The 14,494-nt window shown below is 34.3% G+C and overlaps 1 protein-coding gene across 1 annotated transcript in view; it reads left to right on the plus strand.

Moving 5' to 3' along the window:
* Positions 1 to 13,827, plus strand: part of LOC149786183 (uncharacterized) — an 89,053-nt gene extending 75,226 nt beyond the window's left edge. The window contains exons 16-17 of the mRNA XM_089976539.1: positions 2,374 to 2,429; positions 10,287 to 13,827. Coding sequence (XP_089832665.1) covers positions 2,374 to 2,429; positions 10,287 to 10,367 — 137 coding nt within the window. The 3' untranslated portion in view covers positions 10,368 to 13,827. The remainder of the gene's footprint in view (positions 1 to 2,373; positions 2,430 to 10,286) is intronic.
* The last annotated feature ends 667 nt before the right edge of the window (positions 13,828 to 14,494 follow it).

Here is a 14,494-nt window from a genome sequence, read left to right on the forward strand (position 1 = left end):
AATATCATGAGCTGATTACTGGAAAAAGCCTTCATTTTTTTCTGCACAAATTACAGCCATACTTACACATGTGAATTACATTGAAAACTCTCAAAAGTAATTTATTTTTTTAAACTTCCTTTTGGCATTGTAAGCCTTACAAACACTCCACTTTGACAGTTTATTTATATTGCAAGCCTTATAAGCACTCCACTTTGACAGTCCATTTATATTGCAAGCCTTCTAAACGCTGCAATTTGACAGTTTATTTATATTGCAAGCCTTATCAACACTCCACTCTGACAGTCCATTTATATTATAAGCCTTACAAACACTGCAGTTTGACAGTTTATTTATATTGTAAACCTTATAAACACTGTGATTTGACAGTCTATTTATATTGTAGGCCTTATAAACACTGCAATTTGACAATCCATTCATATTTGACAATCCATTTATATTGCAAGCCAAGCAAAACATCGCTTTCTGATGAACTCCATGAAACTTGATCATTAGCGAGTTCCATTGCTCAGTGCATAAATATCTTAAGAGTTCAAAATTTTCGGCAATATCACACTGCCTTTATGAGTAACTAATGTTGATCACAAAGCTGCCCTGCAATGAGCCATTTCTGAATGGGAGATCTTATATGGTAACTTTAAGTATTCTGGATTTTTTTATCTCCTGTGTAGAATGAAAACTCAACAGAAAGGCCTCATGACATCAAACCCATCACTGGAGAAAGGCATACCATGTACAGAGATGAGGTGATATTGTGGCATTTATATATAGGACAAATAGACTCTTACTTACCTTTTTGAAAGGTGAACCTCATCAGAGTGCATACTTTGCTTGGTATTGCTACTCCTTGTGAATGAAGGGAAACCAATCGTGCTGTGTCCTTTTGCTGTTAAAACTAGTGTGGTAATTCCTTATCTTAAATGTAGTGAGTAATGATTGTGTGGTAATCACTCCAAAGTGCTTGTGTTTAAACTGTTGAAGTATACGGCCAAACTGTTAACATTTAAAAAATTTGGAAAGATGATAAATGAATATCTTAACATTTAGGTTGGCCTTTAATTGTCAGGATGTTCAGAATTTAAAGAAACTTGAATTTTGTGGAAAGCAAATGGACTGCAAGTACATATCTCTCCATCCAGCTCTGGTTAGCTCGTTAGCATAAACTTGCAAAAATATTTTGATCTAGATGAAATTGGTAGAAATTTTCATGTTTATATGCATGTGTTCAGATTAAATTTTCATGCCATTTAAAGTTTTTGCTTTCCTTAATCAGTCTTTTGCATTCACCTATTGAACATTTTCTGAAAATCATGTTTGCTTGAAGCCAGGTAAATGAAATCTAATATGCAGGTGGCAGTGTGGTCTCTTCTTTGTTGATCACTGTCATCTCATCTCTGTAAGTGTGGGTTCAAGTCTCGGGCTTGGCAAATTTAAGTATGTGAGAAGGCTTGCCAGTAGCTTGCATGGGTTGGTGGGTCTTACTGGGATTTTACAAGGTTCTTGCTCCACCAGTTATACTGGCCACCATGTATAACCTATCTTGTGCTGAGAAAAAATAGCTTCAACCCAAAACATAACAACAATTTCAGTGATTCTCACAAATATAATCAGTTTTGTTTTTACTTTGTGGGATTTGGTTGTTTTTTTCTTTGCTGTTGCTTTGGGGGACATATTTGTTTTATTTCTTTTAGCTGTAATTTGTTATTTATATTATGCATTATAACCTTTTATTACTTTCCCAAATTCTGATTGACTGAAAAGTGATGTACTCAGCAGTAATACATTTTATTTTTTTCATCACAGCAGTTTTTAACCCCACAGAACATATCATGCCCATGTGGGGATATTTAAAGATTATGATATATAATTTAAAAAAAAATACAATTTGGGATTTTTGTCGAGTTCAGTCAATAGCTTTTTTTAGTTGGCTTCCACTTGATGTCAGCCAATATCTTACTTCACAACTCAGTTAAACAATGTGCTAAACTCAAAAAAACCCCATCTAATATTCTTGTTTAAAAATGGCATACATTTTCTTTTATACAGGGAATTACCATATATGCTCACTTATAAATGCAAGCATCATAGACCCTGATATGCTCTCAGATAATATGCCAGTAGACCCAGGTCTGTGTTTTTTGTACTGATTACTCATAACAAACTGTATAGATCTAGATCAGCCAGTGCATTATGCAGATCTGGGTCTGTGCAGTCTGTAGTTGGACTCAACTTATATATGGTGTTTATACCATTTTCATAAAAATAGATCATACTACCTTGCTAATGAAACTATTTTCTCAACAGTGGCAAAATTTAAATTGATCTTATCAATAAAACAAACTTAGATGTGATCAATTTCTCTCTTATTTTTAGCTGATGCTGATGAGTTGACATTTGACCCTGATGACATCATAACAAATATAGAAATGGTGAGTAAGCACAAAAACATTCTGGTAGTTTTATGAAACAAGCTGGATTTTAGTTTGAAGTAAAACTATTAAAAATATGAAGAAAAGAACATTAACAAAAGAATGTATATCAATTGCTAATGATTGATAAAAATTTGAATGGTTGTAAACAAACCCTTGTTTTCAAATCAAGTTCTGACATGTCAGGTAAAGGCACCATGTATTCACTTGGAAAACACAGTCTGTACTTGGCAGATTTAGATTTATCCATAACATTTATTACTTGATCGCATTAATATTAGGATTACCAGCTGCTACCTGTGAATCCAGGGACCCCCAAAAGATGAAAAGTCTTTGTGTATACAAAGGGAAATAACTCTTAAGGTTACCTGCCCTATCTACTGGAGAGATGACTAACTTTGCACTGATATGTAAAAAGTTTTAAACTTGCACCTAATGCTGTAATATTGACCTCCAGTCTATCTTATTTTGAAATTCAATCAACCACTTCTTTATTTCAGTGCTATATTGAATCACAATGTTGTTTGTCTGGTGCTTAAAACATTTTCATGAAATTCAGGTGACTTTATTTTGACTTTGCACTTCTTGTACCATTTGTTATTGACACTTATGTTTATGATCAGTAACATAAAGTTTCACCATTTAAAATGTTTGGTTTTCCATAATTACACTTCAAAATCATTTTATTTATGTCGGTTGACATTTATTTCAGTCATTTATATCTAATTATTTTATGCACGTGTTTTCTATCATCATTATAGCCATGATAACAAGAAGTGTAAGCATTTCATAGTTGTGCTTGATTTGTATATTGTGTCCTAAGTGTGCATCAACACACACATATTCTCTTTTGTCTGAAAATATGTTGTCCAACATTGTGAAGAAATGGCTCAAGGAGGCCCAAAACAAGCACAGAAGTCTCAAGCAAAGGTGGACATACTACAGAAGGAAAGAAAGCTCTTACTTATGAAGTGGGAGGTTGCGGTAGTACAGACTGCATTCACTTGGCTTATATTCCAGGGTCTTTCTGGTCCCAAAATCCAGTGGAAAATTGAGACCTGTAATATATCTAAGCTAACTCGATCAATTTATTTCTGCAAACAAACTTGACATATTACCTTAAAGACCCATTAAACTTTAAAATGCTATGTTCTCCCCCTTCCACCAAGGAAATGGTCAGTTCCAAATGTGATATATTTTCATTTTGCTATAGAGACAAGCATATCTCATGGTCAGGCTGCATCGGATACAGTTCTGACAATACTAACGTTATGGCTGTCATTAACAAGTCAGTTCTGACTTCGGTTTGCTCAGAGACTCTAGCAGGGAAATTTGGACAACAGTTTGTCTCTAGTGAGTGCAAAGATGAACACTAATGATACTTGAATTACCTTCAATCTCTATTGAGAGCAGCATACACTACATCAAACTGAGCATATATTTTGGAATCCAACGGATATTAAAGACAGAAATTTTGATGTATATTTTTATATAATGTACTAAAATAATTTGCTTTGATCAGTGATCATTAAAACGAAATGGGGCAGCTGGTTTTCATAAATATTTCAGTCTATGTTCATTCCAAATCGAGTTCTGACATGTCAGGAAAATGCACCATGCATTCACTTGGAAAACACGGCTGCTTCCATCACTTTCTTTCACCTATAACATCTGGTTTATGGAGGATGTGAATGAAAATAATGTTTATATCTGATATTGTAGGTGATCATAAATGAAACCTTTCACTTGATTATATAGGTACCTAAATATTGCAGAGACCCTGAACTTAGCTGACCCCACTATTTTTGGTTTGTACACACAAAGTTTGTTACTATTAACAGCATACAGATCAATGCAGAGACTATAATGTTTATAGCACATGGAGGTTGTTTTACTGTGATCTACATGCTGGCCATACAGTGGCACAAAGTTTTTTTGTCATTCTGCATGTGAGCCTTTCATGTATTGCATGTGATATTTCAGGGTTACAATAATTTGTCAAAGCAGACAATTGAAATTGCCTATAATTTATTTACATGTGCTGTACAAAATCAAATGGAAGATTAATTGCAGCATGCATAGAAGTTCCAGTATGATTGAATTGATATGGATTCATGGCTCAACAGGCAGACATGTTACACTGGCATTGTGCTGTTAGTAAAAAAGCATGAGAATCATCAGAAAATTCTCTGATTTCAGTGATTTTTACTAAAGGTTAATTATTGAAAACAGTTCCCATGTTTTACTCCAGGTTTAATGATTGAAAAGAGTTTCCATTATTGAAAACAGTTCCCATTTGTTACTCACTGTTTTACTACAGGTTAATGATAGAAAACAGTTACCATTTTTTTACTCCAGGTTATTGATTGAAAACAGTTCCCATTATTGAAACCATTCTCATTTGTTACTCCATGTTTTACTACAGGTTAATGATGGAAAATAGTTCCCATTTTTTTTACTCCAGGTTAATGATTGAAAACAGTTTCCATTATTGAAAAATTTCCATTTGTGACACCAGGTTAATGATTGAAAACAGGTCCCATATTTTCATACAGGTTAATGATTGAAAACAGTTTCCATCTTTTGCTAAAGGCTAATGATTGAAAACAGTTTCCATTATTGAAAACAGTTCCCATTTGTTACACCAGGTTAATGATTGAAAAGAGTTCCCCATTTTTTTCCTCCAGATTAATGATTGAAAACAATTCCCCATTTTTTACTCCAGGTTAATGATTGAAAACAGTTCCCATTTTTTACTCCAGGTTAATGATTGAAAACAGTTTCCATTATTGAAAACAGTTCCCATTTGTTACACCAGATTAATGATTGAAAACAGTTCCCATTTTTTACTCCAGGTTAATGATTGAAATCAGTTTCCATTTGGTCCAAAATGATAACATTGGAGGAATGTTTAGAGGGAATACATAACATCAAATGACTGACACTTTAGGAAATTCTGAAGTTTGTCATTCTCATCCATGATTGTCATTTCATATGTCCTGAAGCCTCTAAGTGAATACAGTTTGCTGACAGTCATAGAACACAGCAATGGTGAAATGGAGTCAAAACACAGATAGTAATATCAAGTTTTGTTGATGCTCAACTTTTAACTGTAAGCTGATGAAAGCATAAACTTTTCTAGTTGTTGGCATCATAAGAAAATTCTACTTGCTTCTGGCATTATAAGGTATTTCAGTTTGTTTTGGCATTCTAAGGAAATTATATTGGTTCATGACATTTTAAAGAAATTAGACTGATTTAAGAATAGGCAAGAGCAGCTGTGAATATCAAATAGAATAGCCATAAATTCTGTATACTAAAATAGAATAGCCATAAACACTGTGTACTAAAATAGAATAGCCATAAACACTGTATTCTAAAATAGAATAGCCATAAACAATGTATACTAAAATAGAATAGCCATAAACACTATATATTAAAATAGAATAGCCATAAACACTGTATACTAAAATAGAATAGCCATAAACACTGTATATTAAAATAGAATAGCCATAAACACTGTATACTAAAATTAGAATAGCCTGTCTTGAGCCGAAGAAATTTTTTTTTTGAGTAGTCCACCATCTAGTTACCAAATATTGTGGATGGCTTGCACTTGAGGTAAATTTTTGGGGGGTCATAGGTAGGTGTCACTTGGACTGAAAGAAGAAAAATGGTTTCTGTACAATAACTCAAGTTCTGTACTATCTGTGTTTACAAAACTTTGTTGATGGCCTACACTTGGGATAAAGAAAAACCCTATCATTTGGGGGTCAAAGGGCAGGGTCATATTGACTTAATGAAGAAAAATGATTTCTTCACAATAATTTTTGTTTTATACCTTGAGCCTTGACCAAACTTTTGTGGACGGCTCACACTTTAGGTATTTAAAATGACTGTTGAGTTTAGTCAAAGGACTGGGTTATTGTCGCACAGAGAAAAATGGGTTTTGCAGAGGAAAAGTAACAAGTTTCATGACCAGATTTAATGGATGGCTTTCACTTAGTGTAATAAACCTGTAGATTCTGTGATCTACAGGTCAAGGTTACACTAATTCTAATCTGGTTTGATTGGATATTACATGGCACAGCAGGCACATGTTTTTTAGTGCCAAGGTAAATGCCTTGCCCGAAGAAATACCATGGTATCTAACCAGTGTTGATTTTAAGGTAGTATTCAAATCCAGCATCTAATCACTGTACAACAATGACTCCTGCCAAAAAAGAGAATAATGGTTTCTGCGCTTTTATATTTAGTAAAAGACTGATTGCCATGACCAAATGTCAATGTCATTGTGATCCTTTGCTATGTATTCTCCAGAGTCAAGCATTCTCTACCAGTACCAAGATAGACAACTATTAAACAGACAGCCTTACTCTACTAGTACCTAGATAGACAACTATTGCACAGACAGCCACACTTTACTAGTACCTAGATAGACAACTATTACACAGACAGCTTTACTCCACTAGTACCTAGATAGACAACTATTAAACAGACAGCCTTACTATACTAGTACCTAGTTAGACAACTATTACACATACAGCCTTTCTCTACTAGTCCCTAGATAGACAACTATTACACAGACAGCCTTACTCTACTAGTACCTAGATAGACAACTATTACACAGACAGCCACACTCTACTAGAACCTAGATGGCTATTAAACAGACAGTCATACTCTACTAGTACCTAGATAGACAACTATTACACAGACAGCTTTACTCCACTAGTACCTAGATAGACAACTATTAAACAGACAGTCATACTCTACTAGTACCTAGATAGACGACCATTAAACAGACAGCAGTATTCTACTAGTACCTATAAAGACAACCAATAAACAGACAGCCATACTCTGCTAGTACCTACCGCTCCGGTGGCCTAGTGGTTAGAGCGTCCGCATCGGATGCGGGAGGTCATGGGTTCGATCCCCGGCCGAGTCATACCAGAGACTTAAAAAATGGTACTAACAGCTGCCTCGCTTGGCGTTCAGCATTAAGAGGTTAGTGTTAGGACTGGTCGGCCTGGTGTCAGGATAATGTGACTGGGTGGGACATCATGCTACATGTCTGCGGCATGATGCCCCAGTGCTAGACATCACTATAAACTGCCACATTGCAGACATCATAGCGATATGACTGAAAAATTGTTAAAGCTACGTTAAAAATCAAAATCACACACACATCTGCTAGTACCCAGATGACTATTAAACAGACAGCAGTACTCTACTAGTACCTAGATAGATGACCATTAAACAGACAGCCATATTCTACCATTACCTGGATAGATGACTATTACACAGTCAACCATACTCTGCTTGTTCCTAAAAAAATGACTATTCAACAGACAGCTGTACCTTTTGTTAACCTTTGGTCCTTTAGGAACTTCCTATGAACTGTTAGTATAATTTTCAACCATGAATGCAAAATCAAGAGAGATCAGTGTAGGTATTGTTTGATAGACAATAAACAAAATGCTTAGATAGGTATGTTTCTTGTAGTGTAGAATGTACATATAACTTGGTTTGCATGTGGTTTCCATATAAAGTGGAACTAATTTCAGTAGTTGTAATTTTATCTTATGGCTTGTTAATATTGGCTATTATTTCTCAGACAGTACTTAGTGATATGAATTCAGGGTACACATACATTATTATTATGCCAAGTTCATAATTGTTAGATCCATAGCTGATGAAAATAAAGACTAAATGGTACAATTTATAATAATGTGAGTAGTGGGAGAGGAGGGGTAATAAGGAATTATGAAATTAATGTAGATATAAATGATTGTGAGACTAATATTCATAGTAAGCTTCTGATAATCAGTTCCTACACTTTCATTCTTATCCAATCCTTGTAGTGGGATATAGTGTTTGGTCTCCTTCCCCTTCCTGGGGTCCCTGGCAAGGGGTCAGAGGTCAGAGAGACACAAATGTCAATTGCAGTGGCATTTTGTTAATATATTTTTTACCAGATTTTAAGCATATTATCATAGCATGAGGACACATGTAACAGTTTTGTCTTACAATCCATGGAGCAAGGGTGGTGAAGGGCTGGGTTTGAGATTGATGTGGATTTGTAATTTAAAGCTTGGAGATCTGCCTTAGTGAGCCATGTAAGTAGCTCTGGCATTTAGCTGCTCAAGCTGACATCAATATTTTTACACATCCAGGTCATCGTACCATACATCTGTGATCGTTTCTGTTAACCAGTGAACATATCATCGAAAAATCACATTGTCTTTGCATGATATTCATTTTTTAAATATGTCAGATTTGAGACACTAAATATCCAGAATATTCATTCAACATGTTTGTCTTATCACACCTGTTAAACCTACACTTGTTGACATGAGGTAGTCTGTGTTTGTAATGAAGGACATCCCATTGTATTCCTTACTCTTGTTTACACGAAATGTGTTGGTAATGAGGGACTTTCTATTTGCATCCCCTACAACTATTCACATGAAGTAGTCTGTGTTTGTAATGAGGGCTATCCCACCTGCATCCCCATCTCTTGTTGACATGGATTAGTTTGTGTTTGTAGTGAGGGCTATACCACCTGCATCCCTACTCTTGTTGACATGGATTAGTTTGTGTTTGTAATGAGTGCCACCACACCTGCATCCCCAACTCTTGTTGACATGGATTAGTTTGTGTTTGTAGTGAGGGCTATACCACCTGCATCCCTACTCTTGTTTACATGGATTAGTTTGTGTTTGTAATGAGTGCCATCACACCTGCATCCCTACTCTTGTTGACATGGATTTGTTTGTGTTTGTAGTGAGGGCTATACCACCTGCATCCCTACTCTTGTTGACATGGATTAGTTTGTATTTGTAATGAGTGCCATCACACCTGCATCCCTACTCTTGTTGACATGGATTAGTTTGTGTTTGTAATTAGTGCCATCACACCTGCATCCCTACTCTTGTTGACATGGATTAGTTTGTGTTTGTAATGAGTGCCATCCCACCTGCATCCCTACTCCTGTTGACATGGATTAGTTTGTGTTTGTAATGAGTGCCATCCCACCTGCATCCCTACGCTTGTTGACATGGATTTGTTTGTGTTTGTAATGAGTGCCATCCCACCTGCATCTCTACTCTTGTTGACATGGATTAGTTTGTGTTTGTAATGAGTGCCATCCGACCTGCATCTCTACTCTTGTTGACATGGATTAGTTTGTGTTTGTAGTGAGGGCTATCCCACCTGCATCTCTACTCTTGTTGACATGGATTAGTTTGTGTTTGTAATGAGTGCCATCCCACCTGCATCTCTACTCTTGTTGACATGGATTAGTTTGTGTTTGTAATGAGTGCCATCCCACCTGCATCCCTACTCCTGTTGACATGGATTAGTTTGTGTTTGTAATTAGTGCCATCCCACCTGCATCCCTACTCTTGTTGACATGGATTAGTTTGTGTTTGTAATGAGTGCCATCCCACCTGCATCTCTACTCTTGTTGACATGGATTAGTTTGTGTTTGTAATGAGTGCCATCCCACCTGCATCCCTACTCTTGTTGACATGGATTAGTTTGTGTTTGTAATGAGTGCCATCCCACCTGCATCCCTACTCTTGTTGACATGGATTAGTTTGTGTTTGTAATGAGTGCCATCCCACCTGCATCCCTACTCTTGTTGACATGGATTAGTTTGTGTTTGTAATTAGTGCCATCCCACCTGCATCCCTACTCTTGTTCATGAGAAGTAGGACTATCTTACCTGCAACCCTTGCTCTTGTTGACATTAAGTAGTCTATGCTGACCATTTCATTGACATGTACTTTAAAAGAAAGCAAATTTATATTACAGGTATCATGCATGGTTTAATATGTTCTTATCCTTATGTTTCAGATTGATGAGGGTTGGTGGCGGGGAGAGTGTAGAGGAAAAGTGGGACTGTTTCCTGCTAATTATGTGGAAATTGTTCAGTAGTAGGTCATACACTGGTCAACAATGAAACCATTAGACAGATATTATTATTGGCTTATACAGTTCATTCATTACAGCCAATTACCCAAATGAACATTATCATCTTTGTTCGAAACATTTTGATGTCATTATCACAAGGAGATTTGCAAATTGTTTTAATACAATTAAGTGTCACATGTAACAGTTCTTTTTATATAGGCAAGTTTTGTATTACTTTATCGTTATTGATAATGAGTAAATTACATCTTATTCATTGGTGAACATTGATTATATCTATACAAGTAAATGAACTAATAAAATATTGCTTCCAAGTTGTTCAAAGGTAAAAATAACTTGCTCCAAAATCTTACTGAAATTTGTTAATGTTGTGAAAAAAGAGACAGTACATTGTCAGATACATTGCAATATGTGCTAATCAAATGTTATTCAATAACAGGTTATTACAAGATTGTTTATTCCCAAGTTATGATTAATATTACTTGCATCATTTATATTATAAAGGAATATTGAAATTCATCATTATGAAAAAAAATAATGTTTCAACAGCAGTGATAACAACTGTATCAGCAGTGTTGTGATATCACCTCTGGAACTACTTTTCTTTTGCTATGTAGAAAATATATCTACCCAATGATAATATATAATCTTCATAGTTAACTCATTTTCCTTTCTATCATTCTATGGTGACTGGAGATCATAACACTCTTGAACATGAGTCAAGGATTGTGTTTCCACTATTAGCCAGTCAGAAATGAGCATTCAAGAGTAATGTCATTACTGATTGGTTGAAAAGAAATTGCAAGCATAGACTTCAGCTTAGAAATTATATGATATCCAGGAACCTCCTTAATAAAACAGTACTCCAAATCTTACTTGAAAATATTCTGACCAATCAGAAGGCTGCAATTGTCAATCTAGAACAGTATTACCAAGTCTAGAAAACAAAAATTACTCATTTCATTTTTTGATTAAAAAAATGATAAACTATAATTTGTTAAACAAAAACGATTATTAGAAGCATTAAATGTTGTAGAAAAATGCGTACAAAGTTGTCCTAAATTTTAAAATTTCATTTTTTTATTATTGATGTATTAATAATTGGCTTACTCTTTAAAAGTGTTTACCCACCACATTGGCTCAGACAGTTGGGGGAAAGTTTATGCAAACCGTTATTTTCTACCTTGCAATATATAATATGAAAGAAAACTAGCAGCTTTGCCATTGATGACAATGCAGTATTTCCATATTTTCTTATATCTGCTAAAAAATATATAGATGTGTCTATGTACATACACTTCCTAGCTTTCCCATGAAAATTATGATCATATGTTAAACAAAACTAAAATGTACAAAAAGCTGGACTTTGAATTCTTTGATTTGGATGACATTTACTGTTTGTAGAAGACTTTTAAAAGTTGCCTTTTATATATTTAACAAATGGATATGCTAGTTTTGTTTCTTAGTATTTATCACAAAATGAAAAGTCAAGACTTTTTTACTTAAATAAATTTACTGGATATTGAACAGTAAATAGTAATTCTTTTTTACACTTGTACAATATATACTCATATGCTTGAATCCACAAAGATGTACATGACATTCTTTGAATTTGACAACTGTGCATATTAATAATGTATACATTTGTATTTGATATAGAGTATATTTAAATCATTCCAGATTGAGTAAAAAAAAAAGTGCTTTATTTTTCTATCAAATGATCAGCAGAGAATCATTTACATAATATGTATTTACATAAGTATTGGTATTTTATACAATAACAAAGGTAATTTGCACATATTATTAGCTACTGTAGGATTGCTGTACAGTAGAGAAATTGCATTTGTACACTATCCTGTAGAATCTGATATTTTATGTCTGTTTTTGGCCTCTTATAAAATAATTCATGTATTACTAAACACTTTACTAGAAATTTTGCCAATCTGTCCATTATAAATTTGTGCCATGTATTTTGAAAACATTTTTAGCTTTTAAGTCAACTGAGGCTCAAAACAATGAATTATATTCTGATATTAGAAGTGCATCTTCATCATTGAAATGTAGCAGCCATCAAGAGGAATATAAACTTAAGAAAACAAAAGTTACATCAAAAAGTCCTATTCTAAATCTGTTGTGAACAGAAAGACACGTTTTTAACTCTTTGTTCTCAAGTTTGATTTTTATGTACAACAGTGACTTGCAACATCTAACATTGAATATTCCTGGTGCATAAACATGATATCATGTGACACCTTTTAGATAACACTTAGTTCTGCTTCTTTTCAAAGACATGGCTTTTAGATTAATAGTCAGTGACAACATGAAAAAGTGTTTGTTAAATAATCTTCCATTCCTCTTATGTCTGTAATTATGAGTGTTTGGTGATATTTAATATTTTTGTTTTGTTATAAATATTCAGATGTTAATGTTATTCGATCTTTTGCATTTACATACATCATCCTTTGACAACATCTTCTCTTAATATACTGAACTACTTTGATTTTTTGAACAGGCGGAGTACCAGATTTTCACTTTTCATGTATGGATGTTTTATTGATTTAGTCACATATCGTGCTGGAGAAACAAGCACCTGTCTGACTAATTTGGCCAGTTTCACATTGTTCATGACTGCACTCAATAAGAAATGGTATTTTTCCCTGGTTATATATCAATTAGAAACTAAGAAATCAAGCACTTCTCATCAAGATGGACATGCTTTAGTAGATTCACTGTCAGAACCATCTGATAAAAATAACTTGAGAGTCTCTGAAGCAAGTTTGTTTAAAAGTATTGAACAAGCTTTCATCTGCTGTAAAATGACACAATTACTCAGTTCTGTAAGCAGAAATTGGTGATATTCTCTATTATTACAGAGACATTTCCCAAAGACCAGTAGTGATTGCTTCTAACTAGACTGGTTATTGTACATATCATGGTATCTAGGACATGCAAGTCCACCATTTTGTGTTATTTTGACAGAGATCAAGAGTGTTCACACTATTTTTTCTTTTGAAGCCAGTGAATAGATGGATGAGGTATGAATGTATTTGAACCAGTGTATTAAATTACATCTGAGTTTTAATTCCTTTAGTTTTCCCCACTTAAAACTATACAACAAAGAATCCTTTGAACACCACAGTCAGGTGCATAATTGTATTTTTATATTACCTACTTGTTATGCTTGTTCAGATCAGCAATGCAAGTTTGTTCAGATCAACATGGCTAAGATATACAGTAATCTTGTCCATATCAGTTAGATATAAAGCAGCTTGTGTTCTCATGGATAGTTTAAAATATAGAGCTTTTCCCAGTTGCTTCAAGACAAATTATGTTGGACTTGTTTGACAAATTTTTTACACTATTTGAATATGATGCTCGCCAAATTTTGAAGACTAGTTTTTATATATGTATATTTGATGAACTGACATCTATGCTCTGATACAATAAATACAAATGACTATTTTTACTTTTTTTTCTTTTTTTCTTTCACAGTTAACCTTCAACTGCACCCATAATTAAAGGGAAAATCAGGGCTAAGTTTTAAATGTACTTAATAGAGTTAACTTTATATATTACTTTAAAAATATGTGCACATTTGGGAATACTAATTTTGGAGAAATCTGCTTACATTTCTCAGTTTTTTAAACAGGATATTTGACATTTTCTCATAAAGGGTATTACAGTTGTGGCATGGACCATGCACGTCCAGTTATTGCCAAGTTAGAGCTATCAGGTCTGTTGAACTAAACATGATTGTCATAAGTTTGTGTTTGTGTGTGTGAAAGAGAGAGAAATAGAACATATTTGCGGTTGTTAGTAAGCAAGTTGCCTGCATTTTCAGTTGCATAATTATTGATAACCAAGACCTACTTAAACTAACAGAAAAAAGCAAATAAAAGAAAAAACTTTGATCCTATTGTATATTTTCTCTGCTGAATAAAAATAAGGATGCCATGATGGTTTTCGTTTCAATTAACGACCAGATTTCGATCACATTGGTGACTTGTTCTGCATACCAGTAGATCGTCCCACTATATGTAAATTCATATGGGCACCAGACAGACTTAACTGTCCATTTCACCATCTCATCCATCCAGCTGGATTTGGAGTCGATCATCCAGAAGATTTGGATT

This window comes from Sinohyriopsis cumingii, chromosome 12, assembly GCF_028554795.1.
Source record: "Sinohyriopsis cumingii isolate HCF-2022 chromosome 12, ASM2855479v2, whole genome shotgun sequence".
Lineage (NCBI taxonomy): Eukaryota > Metazoa > Mollusca > Bivalvia > Unionida > Unionidae > Sinohyriopsis > Sinohyriopsis cumingii.